Source organism: Nothobranchius furzeri, chromosome 4 (genome assembly GCF_043380555.1).
Source record: "Nothobranchius furzeri strain GRZ-AD chromosome 4, NfurGRZ-RIMD1, whole genome shotgun sequence".
Classification (NCBI taxonomy): domain Eukaryota; kingdom Metazoa; phylum Chordata; class Actinopteri; order Cyprinodontiformes; family Nothobranchiidae; genus Nothobranchius; species Nothobranchius furzeri.
Genome location: NC_091744.1, coordinates 84,249,061 through 84,271,573, shown reverse-complemented (window position 1 = coordinate 84,271,573; position 22,513 = coordinate 84,249,061). Strand labels below are relative to the sequence as shown.

Here is a 22,513-nt window from a genome sequence, read left to right as displayed (position 1 = left end):
GCTCAGAGAAAATCTTCAGACGACGGGATCTGGAGTCTGACTTCCTGATATCTGACATCTCTCCTCTGATTGGCTAACAGGAACATGACTCTAATGCTGACTCAGTTTGCTCTGCAACGTTGGTGTTTTACCACCACAAATAACACAAGCCTGGAGGAGTTCTGCTCTGTGGTGGCGTTGCTAATGCTAACAGTTAGCTTCTAATAGCAGAGACGTTCTCTGCTGTTTCCTGGACGTTAAACCAACAACAGCCTTCCCCGTTGTGAGTCAAGATGGGTGAGGTCATGAATGTTAAGTGACAGTGTGACGTAGATCTGTCAGGATTTTCTAATCCTAGAGTTTCACCTTCTGTTTTCTATCAGAAGCTACTGCAGGAGATAGGTGTAGGAGACTATTTTATGTTCAGCCTGCATGAAACACTCAGAGTGACCCGTTAGAATCATTAAAAATAGGCTTTCATGAATTACCTCTAAGCTATTAACACCCTGCGAGGTTTTGGATCAGGTGTTGTATAAATCTGAAGGATCTGACTGTGCTGTCACCTGAGGGGGTGGGGGGGGGGGGTTGCATTAGCGAGTGTAAATGTGACAATGAGGATCATAAATGTTGTCTTCTCTGGTTTCTTCTCTGCCTGCGTCGGCTCTGACGTGCTTTGGTATTTAATGCGTGACAGCAGCTCGACACTAGTTCACGTCCCTCTTCAATAGGGACGCCGGAGCAAGTTATACTTTGCGCCAGTCAGCCTCAGCGTAATCGCTCGTGTTCAACAAACCAATCTAGCCCATGACAAGATAATTACCGTGGGTTCTCCAGGGAGATGTGTGCTGTGGAGGACCGCAGAACTCGGAAAAGGGAGTTGGAGCAGCAGTTCCACCTTTGTGCAGAGAAATTCTGCTTTCATCAGTTTAATCGGCTGTTTTTAGAAACACTTCAGATGGAATCAGAGTAACTGGGCGGTGCTTAGTGACGTACGAGAGTGTTTATGTAACTCACACAAGTGTAACTAAAGTAGTTAGACTCAAGTTTTATTTCAGTTTAAGCAACAGAACCTATCGATATCGAAAATCCTCGTTTACTCCCTCAGTAACTATAAACTGTGGTATTTGGTGCATGGTCGTCCTGATCCAAATAGTTGTTAACCTAACTGTTTCAGAATATTCTTGCAGTTTGGTTAAACTGTCGTACATGAAAACGTTTTAAATGAAAACTTTATCTCTATACAACAGAAATCTGGTGGGGGGGGGGGGGGTTCTGACAGCGCCATCTAGAGGCTGACAAATGTGTCGCACCTTAAGCAGTTCTCACCACTTCCTTATTCACGGCTGGACGCAATTTTGTTGTGGCTTAGGATCCATTTTGGAGCAGTTTGGAGCAGTCCGGGGGGACGGTGAACTCTGAATGACCTATAAAATAAAGTTTAATATCTCAGGAACCATAGCAGCACAAATCAGCACAAACGAAGCACTAACCGAGCAGCCTATTTGCCTGCACTTTTGAAACTTGACGGGGGTCAGCTTCACAGAGCTCAGCTGGACTCAGCCCGGCGAATCTGGGATGAATTAGTGCCTCTTCTTTCATTGGGTCACTGGAGTTTAAATTAAGTGGATGAGAAACCCATGGGGAGGGCTCTGCAAAAATGAGAGTTAAGTTGAATTTTAAACGTGTGAAAACTGTCACAAAGTGGCGTGAAAAACAGCGTTTTATGTCACAGAGCGGCGAAAAAAGCAGCGTTCCATGTCCGTACAAAACACCGTTTTTTACGCCACCCACACAGGGAACGAGTCTGGGATTAGGGTGACGTAAAAAACGGCGTTCAATGTCCGGAAAAAATCGTTGTTTTTTCCGGCGTTCTATGGGACCGTTAAGAACGGCTCTGGCTAGCGTCAAATACAGCGTTCTGGGAGAGTTTTCGCCGTATTTTACGACATCTTGACACATCAAACGGCGTTTTCATCGCGATCTCTTAACTAGACGGGTTGGGAAAGTGGCTGCAAAAACGCGTGCGCTCATTGCTCGCTCCCGCTGTGCGCACAAGTATGGAAAGCCAAAACCGCCACAATACGCCACTTTCCCAACCCGTCTAGTTAAGAAATGGCGAAAAAAAGCCGTTTGTTGTGTCAAGACGTCGTAAAATACGGCGAAAACTCTGCCAGAACGCCGTATTTGACGCCGTTCTTAACGGTCTCGTAGAACGCCTGTAAAAAAAACGTTTTTTACGTCACCCTAATCCCAGACGCGCTCCCTGTGTGGGTGGCGTAAAAAACAGCGTTTGGTACGGACATTGAACGCCGCTTATTTCGCTGCTCTGTGACATAAAACGCCGCTTTTAACGCCACTTTGTGACGTTAATGCAACTGCGTTTGAAATTCAACTTTACTCTCATTTATGCAGAGCCCTCCCCATGGGTTTCTCATCCACTTAATTTAAACTCCAGTGACCCACTGAAAGAAGAGGAGGTTGAGGCAGCACTAATTCATCCCAGATTCGCCGGGCTGTCGGGCTGTGCGGACTACTGTTTTCTAATACAACTCTGCTCTGTTTCAACTAATTTCACTGTATTGAAAAAGCCTTGAAATGTAGTAATATTATCAACAATGTGTCAACATTATTATGTTTTCTGTCTACCTGTAAAAGGCAGAAACGCTGTTTCAGTCAGACTTGATGATTACTTAAAAGTGTGGCCACTAGATGGTGCCCCGTATCAGTCTGTCCTCGTTTCGTGGCTCGTGAGTCCATCTGGAACTGGAACATCAGTGCTCTTTCTGTCCAAAACTCCATTCTTCTTAAGTTCATCCACTTTCAGTATTTACTATTGTTTGTTTTTTTTGTTTGTTTGTTTTTTTGTTGTTTTTTTACTACTGTTATACTTGTCTTACAGGAGCTTCTGAAGATGTTCTGTCTTGCTTCTCCATCATCGTTTTGTGTCACAGAGCGGCGAAATAAGCGGCGTTCAATGTCCGTACCAAACGCCGTTTTTTACGCCACCCACACAGGGAGCGCGTCTGGGATTAGGGTGACGTAAAAAATGGCATTAAATGCCCGGAAAAAATGTCGTTTTTTACAGGCGTTCTACGGGACCGTTAAGAACGGCGTCACATACGGCGTTCTGGCAGAGTTTTCGCCGAATTTTACGACGTCTTGACAAAACAAACAGCGTTTTTTTCGCCATTTCTTAACTAGACGGGTTGGGAAAGTGGCGTATTGTGGCGGTTTTGGCTTTCCATACACAAACACAAACTGCGCGCGCACCTGGCGCTGGGATTCAGTAGCTCTGATGTCACAAAATGAGAGTTAACGTGATGAGCGGAACCAGGACCCAAATTCCCGGTGGGCCGATCTGAGGTCGGTGTATTTAGTCGTCTCTGTTTTTTTCGGGCTGGTGTTCAGTCATGACACTGCTGATCACCTGCTGATGAGCGTATTTCTCCTATCAGAGGAACAGGTGAGCTGCTGAACAAGCGTTACTTCCTAGAAACACTTTCTATGCCCAGAATGTAGTGACCTGTTATTTATAATTTTATAATTAATATTAAGTGAATGCACTAAACCCACAAATGATAGAATATAATATTAAATATTATTAATCATATTACTATCAAATGTAAATAAGTATAACAGATAACTCATCTTAATGAAAAAAATGATATTAATTATTTTTTTTTAATATTGATTATAGTTCATTTCTAAGGTTTGGATGTCTGTGAACATTACAGAATATTCAGATTGGTGTAAAGAACATGATATTATTAATAACAGGTCATGATCTAAAGCTGGTCTGAGGTCTAAAACTCTGCCCTGGGCTTAAAGCCCTGCAGATATATTTAGTTTCTCTAAACAACAACAACAAATAAACAACAGCAGCTGGATTCTACTTTGTTCCTTAAATTGAGTCGCGTAGATTTGCACGTTCTGCAGCTCACACGTTCACCAGGGAGCTCTGCCAGCTGACTGGTATCTAGTGCGGTTCTGGTGCTGAGCAGCATGGATGCATCAGCGGATTTTACTCTGGTCTCCGTTCATAATGGATTAAGAAAGGACAGGAAAACATTGTTTTTATCATTCGTCACATTATTTTTCATAGTGCTGTTAACTGTTCTATTTTATTGTTTTTAGTAGGAATGTTTAATCTCAGACTATTTATGCTTTTTTCTTATGTTTTTTGCCTGTTCTTATTGTGTTTCTTGTTCAAGCATTTGGCTTTTTTATGTACAGCACGTTGGTTAGCTGCCATGCTATTTTGAAACGGTGCTTTATAAATAAATATGGTATGGTATTGTTAACTCAAATATATCATTATAATGAACATGTATAGATACTTTATCATACATACCTACCAGCCTGTAACTGTACTTTCCCCCCAAAATGCAGCAGACGGATGCGTTTAAATATAAAATGTCCAGTGATTTGGGGGGGGGGGGGGGGGGGGGCATGCCGCAGGACCCCCCTAGAGTACTTTAATACTTATCATCTTTTTTACCTCAGAGAAATCTCATCACCCACACTTTTAAGCACTGTGTGTGAACGGGTTATTCCAAATTTTTCAGAAACAACAATAATGACCTTAAAACCAATCAAAACCCAAAAAGTGGCTGCGTGTAAATAATGTGACCCCCCCCCCCCCCAATAATTTTCAGTCAGATGAGAATTTTTGCTTCAGTCCCTGGCCTAAGCAGGTCCTTGAGCGCTCTACACGCTCTGTGACTTAAACGGACGGTGAACGCTATTGGCTAATGCTGAACAACACTCTATGCAAATTGCACGGGGCTCTACGGGACGGGGCGGGGCTTAGCAAACACACATTACATCACAGTATCTGTAACACTATCACTTTAATGGATTTCTAAAAATCCCTACATAATTCCTGAAGAGGGGAAAACTTCAAGTAGTAGCTTTCACACCAGGGTCATTTTTTCTCGGGGGGGGGGGGGGGGGGGGGGGGGGGAGGGGTTAATACAGAGTATTTGTCAGTGTTGTTCTCTTTCCTGTTTATTGTTGGTAGTTTGTTCTGTTTGTGGTGTTGTGGAGTTGACTTGTTGATCCCACAGTTCCTATCTCTGGCTCCTAGTGTGACCTGTTGACCCGACGCTTTTCAGAACAACATCTGCTGGTGGTCCCCCATTCTAGGAACAATCCGTGGGGGGGTTCTGCTCTTTTGCAGTGGTGGGACCAAACCTCAGAATGGTCTGCCTCTAGAAATATGCCTCATCGTGGAGTCCTTAAGGCCTTGTCATGTGGACCTCCATTTTTATAATTCATGGTATTTTGAGGAAGTTCTGCAGGAAGCAGCAAAGTCTGTAGCTTTTCTCACTGCCTTCAGTCCAACTAAAGGTCATAAATGATCTCCTTCTGTAACCTTCTCGCCCAGCATGTCCAGTCCCCAGTCCCTGTCTCCAGATCTCCCGTGCTGCTTTTGTTTACGTCCACCAGCCTGTTCAGTTTTAAATGAGGTTTTATCAAACCCTTGAATTGTACAGGGTATCCGCGGGTCCTTAAAAAGTCTTAAAAAGTCTTAAATTTGCTTTTCCAAATTTAAGGCCTTAAAAATCCTTAAAAATGACAAATAATCCTTAAATACAGTTTCCAAAGGTCTTAAATTACCAAAGACCCAACAAACAAAATCATTTTGTTTCTACTAAATTTAGTGAATTTCTAGTTAGTCTTCAGCATTTTTTGTGTACGATGTTGCCGTAAGCGGAACCGTACACATTCGGTTGGTTGTGAAAGGGGACTATTTTTAGATGAGCACATTAGCTGGTTAAGCTAGTGGGAGCTTGCGCCATGGGGAAGTGCAAGTTTGATGGTAACTGGATGGTTAATCCCACTTTTGCGATGTGTTGGTTAGTACCGGTTCCAGGCAATAGCTGGAAATTATAGCTTAAATTTAATTTCAAAAGTAGCTTAAATTTGGTCAAAGTGGCCTTAAAAAAGGTCTTAAAAAGTCTTAAATTTGGCTCCCTTAAACCTGCAGATACCCTGTTGTAGCTCTCTGGCTGCTGTTGCCCGTGTACCGTCATCCTTGGGTTTCAGCAACAGCAATAAAGTAAATGAACATATTATGTGTTCATGTTTTTGAACCAATACTTTCATTTTTTAACAATTCAGTTTTAATTCTAAGAGCAAAATTTAACACATTTCTGTTTAAACTCCAGAAACTCCACGACCAGATAACGTTATTTTATGCATAAACGTGTTTAAGTGAAAATATTTATTAACAATCACTGAATTCACACCTTAAACCTCAGCTCAAACTAACATGGGCACCGTGCCTTCTGTGTTTAAAGCTGCTTAAATCACATAAAAAGCCTCAAAGACCATTTTTCTGTGGCTTTCCTGCAAGCCTTTTTTACTATAGAACATATTTCCCTGTTGCTGGTGTAGACTGCATGAAAGTTTAATGAGGAGGAGAAATGCTGATGTTTTCTGTGTTAGAAGGCTCTGGAGCTGTTCTGACCCACCTCGGAGGAACGAAGCAAAGAGCCGGTTCCTTTAAGTTGTTCTCGGTTCATCAGAAGTCATAAACCTCCATCTGACGGGTCACGTGGTCAACCCCATCTTCCCCAAACGTGTTACAATCTTTCCTTTTGCACTCTGCCTTGTTTCTCTGGCCTTTAGCTATCCCCTCTGGTCCAGCTCCTCCATTTAACCGTTTCCCTCGGCTGCAGTGAAGCCTCGCCCGCCCAGACCCAGCCGGTCTTCTGTCTTCCCTCCATGTTTTGCTCGAAGTGGTCATAAACAAAAATCCCAGAGCGGTGACTTTATTCCTACGACAGGGCTGAGGGCATGGAATCCATCACTGGCTTTGACTGAGTTACACCTCGTCTCAGTGCAAGGTCAAAGCAATTATTGGACTTTCACTCCATCACTGACCTCCCTCCTCTGCCTTTACTCCAAGCGCCCCTCTCCAACAAAACTCCACTTTTCTTGCTCCCCCATGACCCTGCTTTCTTCTGCTTCACCTCTCCGCACCGTCTTCCTTCACAACAACCGTGCTTACTTGTGCTTTTGTTTCCGGTTTCCGTTTGCTGCTCTTTTCCCAACTTTTTACCTTTTGAAGTAAGACACGGGCTGGTTCTTAATGTGCCAACGTCCCCACCGACGGCCTGAGTTCTGTTCCAATCCTAAATACCAAACATGGCAGGTCATTCGAAGTTCCCGGCTGTGTTCTTGCTCCGCCCATTGTATCGGAGATGAATCCTTCTGCCGACTTAGGAGAGTATCCCACAATGCACTGCGTTGCAAACTGTTATACTCGGAAAGGCAGAGAAGCTCATAGCTGTACTGTTTTATGTCAGAAATACAAATGAAGAAATATAAAATTGTCTGCTTCTGTAAATATTTATGAGTAACCTGTAAAATTATCTGTGCTCATTGTTTTTTTCAGACTCTTCACAATCCCTCAAAATGCTAATTAACCAGCCCCCTATCAAAATAAAAGCAGCATTGCCTTAAATAGCTCTGTGTTGATTAACAATTAAACTTTTTTCTTCGTTTAACAGCAGGACATGCTGCTATTTTATCAGTTTTGATCAAACGTGGACCAAATATTATACAAATAATGGGTATTTATTGATATTTTGTTATTTAAGGGACAAACTGGACTTTTGTTTTAATCTCAGGTCATTTTTTAAACGTTTTGACCACGCGGCACTTGTTGCCATGACGTAACAGAGTACGGTTGTCTTCCAAATGCCGTCCTCATCCTCCCATTGAAACACGATCTGTCTCTTTATATTCGTGTTTAGCCTACTCGTGAAACTCCGTATTTCCTGCAGTAGCCGATGACACAAAGTTGACAAGGAAACTATCAAGTTAGGAAAACCAGTGACCTTTGCATGTTGTCAAGTAGGCTGCACGATATTAGGAAAACCTGCGATACTCGATAACAGTGATTAATATTGCGATGACGATATTACTTGCGATAAATAAAAACATAACTCAAGAACAAAAATAATCAAAACAAAGTAAAAAATCATAAAAATGAGAAAAGCAAAAGATGTGAGGAAAGGGAAAAAGAAAATGAACAAGAAAAGGCGATCAGTGGATCCCGGGAAAAGCAGAATTAGCAGAAAGAGCAGAACAAAGCTAACTCAGGTGTTTGCTAACCATCAAAATTAAGTGCGATCCACCTCGGGGGCGGGCATCTAACCTGTGAGAACCCACCCAGTTGGCCAAATGGGTGAAAAGCTTTATTTGGTTGTTAAAAAAACATTATGCTTCCATTTGATTGACAGAATGCATTATGTGCAGCAAATATTTGAGCTGACCATTCATTGCAATATTTATCTGTTCTTTGCAATATGTATATTGTGCATGCTGATATCGCGATAACGATATATTTACGATATATTGTGCAGCCCTATTGTCAAGTTAGCTTTCATGGATTCACCCATCTTGACTCAGGACGGGGAAGGCTGCTGTTGGTTTAGCGTCCAGGAAAAGCAGAGAACGTCTCGGCTAGTAGAAGCTATCCATTAGCATTAGCTACTCCACCACATGGCAGAAGTCCTCCAGGCTTGTGTTATTCGTGTAGATGAAACATCAACGTTGCAGAGCAAACCGAGCCAGTGGAAGAGTCGTGCTGCTGTTGGCCAATCAGAGGAGAGATGTCCCAATCCCGCTGCGTTAACCTCACTTCTCGTCTGAGTTACTTCTAGTCAGGTTGTCCAGTAATTGGAAGGTTGCAGGTTCAAGCCCGGCTCTGACCAGAGAAAGCTGATGTTGTGTCCTTGGGCAAGGCACTTAACCTGCTGGTGGTGGTCAGAGGGCCCGATGGCACCAGTGTTCAGCAGGCCTCGCCTCTGTCAGTGTGTCCCAGGGCAGCTGTGGCTACATCGTAGCTCATCACCACCAGCGGGTGAATGGGTGAATGACTGATTGTGTTGTGAAGCACCTTGGGGGGCTGTAGAACCCTAAGATGACGCTCACACATACAGGCTGTTTACCATTTACCGTAGTTCCTGGAACAGGAACGCCAAAAGTATGAGGAGGTATTCGTTTGTACTAGAGACCATTGCAGAGTGAACTTATGGTGACCCTCTTATTTTCACACCGCTTCCCCGTCCTTCAGCAGATTTTAATGACAATGGCGTTTAGGATTTAAACCTGAGCACTTGGTCCAGAAGCCTTTGAGATGTCTCAGATGAACCAAATCTCCATTTCCTGGTCCACTTCAAATGTTAACGACTTCCTGCTTCCACCCATCGACATAAATATATGGACAATGGGTTTCCATAGGCTCCAATAACAAGTTTTTCTGCTAAAATGGGAGGTGGCCACCACCGCCATTTTGACTGCTGGGTAAAACCGGGTGGAACACAGAGCTCTCCGAGACCTCCACTCTCGGAGAGCTCCACAAGCTGGCAGCCACACAGCAGACAAGCGCCGCTGCGATCTGAGATGCGCAGAGCTGCTGCTGGGGAGAACCGGGTGGAAAGGTTTCCATCCCAGAGCTCCACAAGCCGTCAGCCCGCGCAGCACACAGAAGCCGCAATCAGACAGAGATGTGCCGAACTGCGGGGAGAAGTGGCGTATTTTGGCGGTTCTGGCTTGCCATAAGAACCAGCCGTCCGCCGCGATCAGACGGATGCGCCGAGCTGCAGGGAGGGGAAAAGGGTGGAAAGCATCGGTCTCCCGAGAGCTCCACAAGCCGATAGTCGGAACCCAGCTCCACCAACATGTTATGTTTCAACCCATTTTCTAAAGTGCAGCATTATGTTAAATGCACTGGGTTTTACCCTATTACATTTAAATTTCATGGTTAAACAGTACATGTTAAAATCTAAGCTCAGCTCGGCAGTGACCTAAAATACATAACTATAATTTTACTTACCGAAAAAAATGAAGTGGAGACTCCTTGGACGCTCTTTTAGTGCAATTAATGCCACAGCAAGTCATTTTGTCCAACAATTGCACCAAAAATATCCAAAAAAGAACACACACACACAGAGACTCAAAATCCCGGAACAGTTTCCAAGCCAGACCGAGGCTCTACTGAGGCCTTTCCACGGAGCTAGCTCTGTGGTCACATGGGTCTGATGCTCATTAATTATACAGAAATTTAGGCTTTTAATACACTTAAACAGAAGAGTGAGAAAAACATTCACCCCCCTCAGAGTTGTCATGAGTGTAAACTAGATCATTTAAACCAAAAACATGTTTTGGTACCAGGCTGTAAACATGTTTATTTCTGCTGTGAAATTGGTATTTTTAACATGGGAGTCAATGAGGATTTGCTCGCTTCTGACACCAGCCCCTAGTGGATGACGGTGGAACTGCAATTTATTTCACTTCCGGGTTTGACTCAATTTCAGAGCCGCATTGTGGGGACCTGCTTCCATTTTTTCCTTTCAAAGGCCTTTCAAGCTAACCAATAATTATGTCTGAGTTCTCATCTCAGCTTGACAATCGTTTAGTTGTGCTTCGAGTAATAATGGTTGATATTTTCCCATTTCCTAATCATTCATTACATTTCTGAATAAAACACCTTCTTTGCTTGAAATCGGTTTACTGTTTGGATAACATGAATGCCACATTAGCTCTTTAAAATCTCTATGTGCTTCTGCTTCCCTGGTAAAAATTGCATCAATGTTTTAACTCTAATTTGTAATTCTCTTTCATTTGCTTGATGGTATTTTATCATTTTATGATTTAGTTTTTCTGATTTTAGGTGATTTCTGTTTTAAGATCATGTTGATTTTGTGACTTTATGATTTGCTTGTGAAGCACTTTGTGATTTTCTGTCAGTGATGACATTTTCAATTCAGTTCAAAAATACTTTATTGATCCCAGAGGGAAATTGATTGCTGTAGTAGCTCAGAATAATAATAATAATCAAGTCATCAAAGAGTTGTTGTATATTACAATGGCTGTTGGCAGGAAGGATCTCCAGTAGCGGTCAGTGTTGCAGCCAAACTGAAGAAGCCTCTGACTGAAGACACTCTTCTGTTGTCGGACAGTCTTGTGAAGAGAATGCTCAGGGTTGTCCGTCATTTTCATGATTCTCTGGAGAAACCTTCTTTAAATTATCTCCTCCAGCGGTTCCGAAACTGCCGACACTCTGGCTGAGTCCTTGAAAGGGCTTGGAGTTCCTCCATCTTGTTAGCCAGTGATCTCACATTGCCCGTTATGATCGATGGAAGAGATGGTTTGAATTTACTCTTTCTCTGTCTCCGTTTAGCTCCCGCTCTGCACCCACGCTTCTTGCGTTTTAGCTCATTTGGATTTGTGGCTTCAGTTGAGGTATTATTTCAGCCTTTCCAATGTTAATCAGCTGCTTCCGATTGTAAACAGCTCGTTGCCATGGTTACGCATCATAGCAAATGCTCAAAAGTGAAAAAAGCTCAAAATTAGCAGTAAAAATCCTCCAAGCTTCACAGCACCAGAAACAGAAAAGTAAAATGTCCAAAAGAATACCGTTTTTCTTGAGAAACTAGAAGAAAAAATGTCCAAGAAAAGGCAAAACTTACATGTAGTCAACAGAGCTACTCCAACATGCAGCCACCCAGAGCAGCGCAGTTCTGTACAGATGAGTCTAGTGAGTCTCTGGGTCCAGTTTCATCTACGGAGCTCTCACGGCTGCATTATGGTCATAGTCAGGAAGGGTCTGTGCTCCCAGGTACCAGGAAATTACATTAAAACTGCTCAATATAAAAAAATAAATATTTTAATGAGATTTTAAACGTTTTTGGTGAACATCCTTAAACAGACCAACTTCACTTAAAAAGGCTGCAGCAGGGATTTGAGCTAGCGACCTTCTTCCTGCGACGCAACGCTGCAGACATGTTTTCATTTACTGATATTACCTCGTTCAGCATCATCTGCCTTTTGTGCAATAAATCCGTTAATGGAATAACATTAATTCTGCCACAGCAACGTTCGTCTGCTGTACTTGACATAACGTCACGTTATCGGCCATATTACCATTACCTGCCTTTTTTATAGCTGAATGTTTTATGCTAGTTTTATTATATTTTATTCTACTTATTCTATTTTTGAAATGTATTATTCATGTTATATGTAGCACATTAGTACCGAAGCAAGTTCCTAGTTTGTGAACTGCTTGTTCACTGACAATGGCAATAAACCTTTTCTGATTCTGATTCTGATTCTGATTAAAGGGTATGTGTATGTTTTATATCTGCCTTTGTCTGATTTTATTATATTTCCTTTTCTTGCGTCTTTACCTGTAAACCGTTTGGGTGCCTCCTCATGCCGCTGCATTCGGAGGAGCGGAGGTGGTGGTTCCATCAAAGCAGCTCCAACTTTAGACTGAAATCATACAATTTCATTTAAAAGAGAAGATGCAGGGACATGAGTGATCGAACACTCTCGTACCCCAGGGAGCAGAGTGTGCAATCATCAGATTACAGCTGGAATTAGAAACATTTGTGACTCAGAGCTTTTAAAAGTCAACATTAATCAAATGTCACAGAAAGGAAAACACGCGAAAGGCTAGAAACGGGGATCCTTCTGGGAAATAAAGTCATGTGCTCCGCTCGTTTAAAGCTGCTTTCACTGGGAGAGAACAGGTTGTTTTTGTCTTCCAGGACAATTACAGGAGCTTGGAGGGACGAGTGAACGACAACGTAATTGGACAGATGATGCAGCTTCACTCTTGTCTTCATATCCACGTCGCAGGTGGCTGATAAATAAAAGCGTTGTGTACCGCGTCGCTGGAATGAGACTTAACAAATGATTGAAGACATCTTGCAAGATGAGTGGAAGTTAGGGTTGTCACGGTATGAAAATGTAACCTCACGGTTATTGTGACCAAAATTATCACGGTTTTCGGTATTATCGCGGTATTTTTTAAACGGTGTTGCATATGTTCAGAAAGCATTGATAGTCCTGTTCTACACAAACTGAAATAGTTCTGAAAAGGTTTAACAGTGTTTATTAAACCTAAAATAACACAAAGCCTTAGCAAAAGTGCAACTTTTCACAAGTAAAGGAACAAATAGCTTATTTTTCTGGAACTTGTTACAGTAGTCAGTGCAGGTTTAAATTATACAAATCCAAACATTCAAAACATAAACAATATGTAAACAAATCAAAGAAACACCACTTGTTTTCTCATATACTTGTTTTCTTCATTATCAAAATGAAAATCTAAAACTCCAGTCCACACTTGACTTGAGCACTGTACAAGTCAACCTTAAAAAATATGTATTTAAAATAAATATCCACTTTAAACAAATTACTAAAATAACTACTACACTATGTAATCAAATCCAAATGTTCAAGTATAAATGGCATTGAATAAGTAAACAAATCCATGACAAGGAACTAATTGTATATTTCTCTTCATCATCAACAAATACGATGCTTCATCCAGCAACAGGGTGTCCGTGACACGGTTTAAATGCTGGCAGAGGGCGCTGCGGCTACAGTATATAGTGACTCGTTGCATTCTCCCTCAACCAAAAGTCCTCACGTCATGCATTTCAGCTAAAATGCTAATGTTAACTTACCTTGCACTGGCTGTGGAGACGTGGGTGATCGTCACGCAGATGTGCCATGAGATTTGAAGTGTTGCTGCCTTCTGCAGACACTTGCTTCCTGCACGTTCTGCAAACGGGATAGCAGTCTTCTATTAACTGTCCCTCAGCATTTTTCAGAAATCCCAAATATGCCCATACTTCCGATTTAGTCTTCTTTGAGGGCTGATGGATGTCCTGGGCGCTGCCGTCTCCTCCTTCCGCCATTATTTCAGCTTCAAAGTTTTGGTGCCGTTGCAAACTAAAAAGTGCGTGTGCGCGCCGCGGGAACTTCAGCTGAAGCGACGGTGGCTGGTAAGGGTCATCGCGCCGAAACCGCGGCCACGGTAAACCCACCGAGATAATATAGTTTTTTAAAAACTGGACGGTTATTTTTATTGTCAACTTTTTTACCGGGGTTTACCGCTATACCGGTTACCGTGACAACCCTAGTGGAAGTGCAATCTGTTTCCACAAGGTTACGTTGTTTCATCGTGCTCTAAAACCTCCTCCTGTGTGTTTCTAAGAAAGCGCCGGTGCGTGTGCACGTTTTGACCCGAGCGCTCAGTTTTACCCGTCTGAGTTACAACGCAGCAGCCCTGTCATCCATCAGCTCCACGGCCTCCATGCAACTGTAATTGCATTAGTGCAGTGTTGATTTTTTATTAGACACCTTTTCCCTAAGTCCCCAGGCTCATTTTCCTTTATTAGACGAGTCTGGAAAGACAATACCAACCTTTTGTCGCCGGGTCCCTCCTGACAGAACTTCATTCCAAAGCTAACGGAGCGATAACCGAGCCGAACCGAGCCCATTGGAGGGATTGAGAGGAGGAGGATGCAGTTTCTCTCTGTTGGTTGCTGCTTCTACAAATGCTCTAAAAGCTGGAGATGTTTCACCAGAATCTGTCTTCAACCCTTTAGCTTCAACTCCAACAACAATGAATCTATTTTGGTATTTATATATTTTTTTGGATGAATTGTAAATTAGTAATAATAAGTGGTGGGAATTGAATGTGCCGATTTTAATTAATTATAAAAAACAATGTGTTAATATTTGGGCCTGAGGGCCCCCATTTGTGGGTCATTGAAGTTTAGCAGCTATGCATGTCCTAAATATTGTTAAAGAGCAAGTCACCCACAACCAGATTCTTACTCAACTCCCACTTCCTGTTTGAAAAATGCAACAAATGCTGTTGCCTAGCAGACCGAGAGGGCGGAGCCGCTAACAAATACACACACACACAGGCTCCCAACGACATTGTGACATCATATGGTACCAGCCAACGTTCTAGGGTACCTCTTAGCCAATAGCGATGGCAGATTTAAATTCAAATGCAGTGCAGAGTTTACCTGACAACGGCACAACACTGACAGTTTTAGGCAGAAAATTTAAATTTAAACTAAAATGCACTAAAGTGCAAAACTATTGACTACACGTGTCTGCAGCATGATTAGACACACATTTATATAATTTATCAGAAAAATTTTTTATCTGGGAGTGACTTGCTCTTTAAGCTGCAACTCTAAAAAAAAACTTCCGGCTACAAGACTATGTAAACTTTTATTATGTACTTCAAACACAAAACTACAGTCGAGTGATCTCTCTTCACTTGGGAGGAGTTTTGCCTTCATTTCTGTCTCTAATGCTGCTAAAAATGTAATTTACTCACATCCCATCCACCCATTATATAGCTAACACCCTACTGGTTTCTACATATGCATCTCCCAACACTCCACCTAAAATTAACTAAGACAGAAGCCAGAGAGCCACAAAAACAGAAAAAAATTCCAAAATGTTTGATGTTTCACCTTGAAAAGTTAGTTTTACCCAGACTTCCTTATCGTTCACCATCAGCCCTACCTTTTGGGTCATGCTGAAAACAGTTTAGATGGGAAAAAAAGCCAACTGGGCTGAAAAGAAAGGCGTATAACTCAAACATCTAGTATGACTTTTCTCTCTCCATGGTTTGTGTATGTCAGTGTTGTGATGAGTCTCATTGGCTGACTGAGCTGTCGATCTAATTTTGGTGAGTAAAGCTTCATTCTATAGAGCTCCGGGAGTTGACGTCACTTCTCCCGGCATGCAACAGTTCAAATCGAAACGGCGCCATCTTGGCAGGTAGAAGCCGGCAGCTGGACTATTTGTTATTGTCAGAAAACTCAATCAGACAGGAAATATGGTAGATTCCTGTTGTGCCCCAGGATACAGAACATGACATAAGGAATGAGCCATCTACAGGATTCCCCAAGATCCGGAGCGCCGCAAACGTTGGATCATTGTAATAAAACGCTCTAGTGAACGGGATAAAATGAAACTGTGGGATCCCGAGAGTAAAGGTTTTCGCTTATGCAGCGACCGCTTCATATCAGGTACTTAAACCAACGTTTCCTCAACTGTGTATGGTATTTATTTTAAATGCTTTTATTACGATTCTTAGTGGGCTTCCTAAACTTATTTTGACGTGGCTTTTTCTGCCTTATTACTCATAGCAACGAGTAAACGTCACGTAAAACGTTTCCTCGTGAGTTCTGCGTGCTGCCGTTTACGTGTTTTATGATCACAGCAATTAACCGGCTAAGCTGTAATTAATTTTTAAGCAATGGTTGATCAATTGTCAGATCACACATAAAAAGCACTTTGGATTGCTATTATCTGTCTCACCGAGTCAGATCTCAGACAGATCCTGAGACGCTCCTGCCTGACATATTTATTTTATTCACGGAAAAAAATAAATCTAGTGATTTCTCTTGGCGTTCAGTTTATACATTCAAACAGCACAGCACTCTATTTAAACTATTTACATGCAAATCTATGTTATTTGTCCATCCATCCATCCATTTTCATCCACTTATCCGGAGTCGGGTTGCGGGGGCAGTAGCGTCGAGAGGCCCAGACTTCCCTCTCCCCAGCCACTTGGGCCAGCTCCTCCAGGGGAATCTCAAGGCGTTCCCCGGCCAGGTCCGGTAAGAAGTCCGCTCCGACAGCTTCTGGCGTTTTTAAAAAGTATCCCAGGGGCACGGTAAGGGTCGGAGATGTTTAGTCTATTTAATTTCTGACTATATAAAATGATTTCTTCGGTTTTAAAGTGTGAAGTAAACTCCGACGAAGTAAAATCCAAGCGGATCCCGTTCATTTTGTTTACGTTTGTTGCCTGCCAACATGGCGTCTACTCTCTGAGAGTCACGTGACGTCCGGAGCTCTATTGGCCATAATGATCCAAAAGAGGTGTCAATCATCTGAACTGGCAATCAGTCATGCAGATAGAAGGCAGCGTAGCTTCAGCCAATGCCAGCAGTGTTTTTTACACATGAGCAGCAGCAGTTCGAAACAACTTTATTTTCCTGTTTCTTTGAAAATAAAAAATTTTAAAAGCGTTTTTTAGAAATTAAAAGAGCCCAAGTTTACAATAATAATGTCCATGTCTGTTTGATTCTCTGCCTCACTTTTTAACAAAAAAAAAAGATCTTGGGGCAAATTGTTTTGACTGATTAAAATGTGATTAATTAAGATTAATCCATTCCAAAGCCTCTAATTAATCAGAGAATTGTTTTAAATCATGCCCCACCCCTAAATTTAAAACAGTTCCAGTTTAGAAGACTAATGTTTAACTTTTTACTGTAAAATCTTCACATTTAGTAGGATTTATTCTTCAGTTTGCAAATCTTTTGGGTTTTATTAGCAGTTTAGTACATATTTTAGTAGATATGTGGACTAAAACGTTGTTAACCTACCAGTCAAAGGCTTTTGTGTTTCTGCTTATGTTTGAATTGTTCTCCTGAGTGTATCACTGCAGCGATCTGCATTTAGTTTGGCATTCTAAGGAATAAATGTGGTAATTTCTCCACCTGCGTCTTATTTTCTAGTTGACCAGGCTTGAATCTGATTGTGAGAGTCTTTCTTGTTTAGTTTTTAATGTCGTAAATCACAACGAAGCGGATCGTTGCCGCCTCCATGCTCCACGTCTCTCTTCGGCACCTCCACCGTTTTCCTCCATCCTCCTGACGGTGCAGATATAGATGTTAGCTGTCACAGCTCAGATGCAGCAGTGAGGCACGGTAATCTCTCTACTCAAGCCTTCACCTCAGCTCAGTGTGCCCTTGTGTTTGGCAGCAGTGTCACTCACTAATCTTTGTAATTTCTGTGAAAGATGTGTGCAGGGCCTCAGCTGTTTCCTTTTTATTTTCATTGCCATCACAGCTGCTGCTGAAGGATCTGCAGCAGATCTCTGACAAGCAACCACTGGTGTTATAAAACCCCCAATACATTATGATCGGGGTTAGCTTACAATATGAGTGTTTATCCGATCAATAGTCAGATGAAAAGGATGGCGCATAAATAAAAATATAAGATGATTGCTAAGATAAAACACCCAGAACACCTTGAACGGGTCCACACTTGTTAAACTGTATGAATGAAGGTGGAGATGAAACATCAACGCTGCAGAGTCGGTGGAAGAGTCGCATTGCTGTTAGCCAATCAGAGGCGAGACATACACATATCATGAATACTAATGAGTGCGACTAACTTCTACTTCCTGAAACAGGAGTGCCAGAGCCTTTTTCCATTGAAAATGCCTCGAGATCTTCATTCATACCAGAGACCTGAACAGATTAGTGTGCAGTGATGGGAATAACGCCGTTTAAAGTAACTGCGTTACTAACGGCTTCTTCTCCCGGCTCTTGGAGGGTGCAGACGCTTTTTTCCTCCTCTCCTCCACATCTTATCCTCAAGGCCTTTGTCTGTCTCTGTATGCTGGGTGCACGGCTGCTTCTGCATTTTTCTGGAAACTGAAATTCACTCAAACGGATCTCGTCAGTTGGTCTCTCAACGCGATTGATAAAATTTTTTCAACGATGAGAACGGGAGAAGGGGCTCCCGGATGCCCCGCCGGGACAGACCCAGTTGGACACATCATGGACTCCTGGAAACAGTGGAACTTGATTTGTTTATCTCATCTGTCTGTGGAGGACTCTGAAGACGTGTGGATATTTGTGGTGTTGGTGTCAGGTTTCCTGCCCTTTGGCCTTGGAGGCTACCTGGCTTACCGGAAAATTAACGAAGGCATAGCTACCAGAGGTTAGGGTTAAGGTAAGATAAGGACCTAGTTGAGGTCTTAACCCCCCCCCCCCCCCCCCCAGCTTTTCATGCACTAGTTGAACTCCTCAGTATTTTTATGAGTCCGAGCTGATCAATCTGGTCATCTGACCAAATATCAGCAGGTAACAGGTCTTGTTGATCGCCCGCCTGAGCTCTTGCTTCACTTTAAACTATATGAGCTGCTGATGTTTGTGCCCTCCTGCTGCTGGACGCTGTTTGGCTCAGACTAGCAGCGTGGTCTTCGTGTCGGACCAAGGTTGGATTTAAAGTCCACATTTAAACAAACGAGTCTCTGTGCGGTTCTGTGTTCACACCTGTTCAGAGGAACTGAACAAGGAGGAAGAGATGGACCAGGATTAATTAACAAATAAGTAAAAAAAAAACAGAGGAACGTCTAGGTGATGAATAAAGAGGCTGTTTAGCTTCAGCTCACTAAAGTCATTAATTATGCTTTTTCTGATTAGAAAAAGTTATTACAGAAAAGCGAGATGCTGATCTGAGTTTCTGATGCTGCGCTTTTTTCTGTGACGATATCGTAGATCCACAGTAACGACAACAGCTCCCTCAGTGAACCTAAAGACAGTAGATGTGTAGTGAATAAAGCTTCAACTGTCCCTTTCTTGATTCGTCTTCCTCTGGTTTCCTCTTTTATCATGCTCAGTGATGTCATTTACCCTCCCTTTTCATCTCTCTAGGGATGCACCGATACGATACTGGTATCGGTATCGGCACCGATACCAATATCAGTATCGGTATCGGTAAAAGTTAACTGATACCAGGAACCGATACCAATGCAGTTGCTTGAAAATGGCTTCACTGTAACTTGTCATTTCTGTTGACCTAATATTTTAGTTTTGTGATGATTTCCATTCATATGTTTTATTTTTTATCTTCCTCACAGTCTTTTCCTGTTGAAAGCAGAGAAGAAAATAAAATCTGTATTCCAAATCATTGCATTTTTTGTGTGGTAGAAGTATCGGTATTGGTAATCGGTATCGGCGAGTACTCAGGTCCAAGTATCGGTATCGTATTGGTTTGGAAAAAAGTGGTACTATTGCATCCCTATCTCTCTCTCTCTCTCTCTCTCTCTTTCTCTCTCTCTTTTTTCTCTCTCTCTCTCTCTCTCTCTCTTTCTCTCTCTCTTTCTCTTTCTCTCTCTCTCTTTCTCTCTCTCTCTCTCTCTCTCTCTCTCTCTCTCTCTCTCTCTCTCTCTCTCTGCACCACTCGTCTTTTTTCTACAATCTTTGAGTTTTCCGTTTCCTGTTTTCCTAACATTCCTCTTGCTTTTGAACTCCGTCCTCCTTAGTGCTTTTGTCACGTGCACTAAATATTAGAAAATCACTGTTATTTTTTACCATTACCATAATTACTGTAAACAAGCAGGACCTTTACACGGAGATTTGTATCTCCAGCCAGCCTCCACAAAGCTTTTTGTGCAGCATGTTTTGGATGTGTTCAGCCATTAAGTGTGCAGGACTCTGTTATGGGAGAAGGAAGTGTGTGTGTGTGTGTGTGTGTGTGTGGTTTTTTTTCCCACCTAAAATCAGGCAAAACATGAAGTGTTTGATGATGGTGAAAAGTGGACCAAAATTACCCTGAATGTGTTTGTTCTGCCTGCATGTTTTTCCGGGGATGCAGAACATTGTCGCTGGATTAACTGCATCTCCAATATGTTTTGGATACTCTACTTTTCTGTTTCTGGTGCTGTGAAGCTTGGAGGATTTTTACTGCTATTTTTTAGCTTTTCTCATTTTTTGAGCATTTGTTATGATGTGTAACCATGGCAACACGCTGGTTTACAATCGGGAGCAGCTGATTAACATTGGAAAGGCTGAAATAATACCTCAACTGAAGCCACAAATCCCAAATGAGCTAAAACGCAAGAAGCGTGGGTGCAGAGCGGGAGCAAAACGGAGACAGAGAAAGAGGAAATTCAAACCATCTCTTCCATCGATCATAATGGGCAATGTGAGATCACTGGCCAACAAGATGGAGGAACTCCAAGCCCTTTCAAGGACTCAGCCAGAGTTTCGGCAGTTTCGGAACCGCTGGAGGAGATAATGCAAAGAAGGATTCTCCGGAGAATCAAGAAAATGATGGTCAACCCTGAGCATTCTCTTCACAAGACTGTCCGACAATGGAAGAGTGTCTTCAGTCAGAGGCTTCTTCAGTTTGGCTGCAACACTGACCGCTACTGGAGATCCTTCCTGCCAACAGCCATTGTAATATACAACAACTCTTTGATGACTTGATTATTATTATTATTCTGAGCTACTACAGCAATCAATTTCCCTCTGGGATCAATAAAGTATCTTTGAATTGAATTTGAATTGAATTGAACAACAGTGAGACTGTTAGTTTTTATAATTACTGACCCGGATGGGCGGGTCAACCTCCTGCTGGGTTTCTAAACCGGATCTGAACGTGGACGGAATTTAACCAGTAAAACGAAACCTGTGTGTGTGTGTGTGTGTGTGTGTGTGTGTGTGTGTGTGTGTGTGTGTGTGTGTGTGTGTGTGTGTGTGTGTGTGTGTGTGTGTGTGTGTGTGTGTGTGTGTGTGTGTGTGTGTGTGTGTGCGTGCGTGTGTGTGTGTGTGTGTGCTTTTTAAGGAGGAAAAAACTCCCAATTCGGAGAACAAACTCATCTAAAAGTCAGAGTCCCGTTAGGATTCTGCACATCTAATGGCCGGCAGCTCCACATGACTTCCATCCGTCATCCTGCTTTTCAGCTGAATTATCAGGTGGATGCATCATGACAGATGCTGTGTTGTTCACTTGGTAAATTGGCCTTAATGGTACAAAAAGAGAATGTAGAGCATGGTGGGTTCCAAGTGGAGGTTCCTCTCTAGAATAACAGGCGGTGATAGTAAAGCAGCACCAGGCCATTTATCATGATAAGACGCACTGCGTCCAGCCTCTTAAGTGTCTAGGAAGTGGAACTCACTTTGCTGCCCTTGGATGAGTGTACTCTCACTCAGTTGTGTCGATTTGTCAATTTAGGCCTTTTCTCTGTTAACGTTTGCTTCCTGTGCCTTCGTAAGTGTTCGTTTAGTGGCAATTTACTTCTTGTAACTCTCTCAGTGGCTCCGTGTGTCTCTTTGCAGGGTGATGAAGTGCTGACGGTCATTAAAACAAAAGCTCAGTGGCCAGCATGGCAGCCGCTCAACCTGTAAGTATCACACCGTGTCAAACGTGAGAGGCTCTTGAGTAAGACGGGAAGTTTTAGGTAGCAGCTGAGAGTCCAACTCTTGTATTAGATGTTTTAATTCTCTCATCTAAAAATAAACTTTATTTGTTGTTCTGTGCACAAGAATGTGACCCATGTACCGTGCACCAGCACATGTTTCAGCAGGAGTTTTAAAGATGTGGAACACTGAAAAAAAAAACATTTTTAATGATTATCTCTGATTCTAACGGGTCACTCTGAGTTTTTCATGCAGGCTGAACATGAAAATAGTCTCCTACATCTATCTCCTGCAGTAGCTTCTAATGTAAAACAGACGGTGAAACTCTAGGATAGAAAATCCTGACAGATCTACGTCACACTGTCACTAACATTCACGGACTCACCCATCTGGACTCACGACGGGGCAGCGGTTGTTGGTTTAGCGTCCAGGAAACAGCAGAGAACGTCTCGGCTAGTAGAAACTAACTGTTAGCATTAGCAGCTACGCAACACAGCAGAACTCCCCCAAGCTTGTAGTGGATAAAACATCAACGTTGCAGAGCAAACAAATTTGGTGGTAGAGCCGTGCTGCTGTTAGCCAATCAGAGGAGAGATGTCCACATATCAGTAAGTAAGACTCCTGATCCTGCCGTGTTCAGCTCAGCTGTGATGTGGCTCATTTCTAGTTCCTGAAACACGGATCAGGGCTTTTTGTACCCAGAGTAATACTCACAAGGCTTTATTGAGCTCCGGGGGTTGACGTCACTTCTCCCG

The 22,513-nt window shown here is 42.6% G+C and overlaps 1 protein-coding gene across 1 annotated transcript in view; it reads left to right on the top strand.

The window, feature by feature from the left end:
• The window catches only part of spon1b (spondin 1b), a 123,505-nt gene that overhangs the window by 62,832 nt on the left and 38,160 nt on the right, over positions 1-22,513 (top strand). Inside the window, exon 7 of the mRNA XM_015965240.3 lies at positions 21,678-21,742. Coding sequence (XP_015820726.3) covers positions 21,678-21,742 — 65 coding nt within the window. The remainder of the gene's footprint in view (positions 1-21,677; positions 21,743-22,513) is intronic.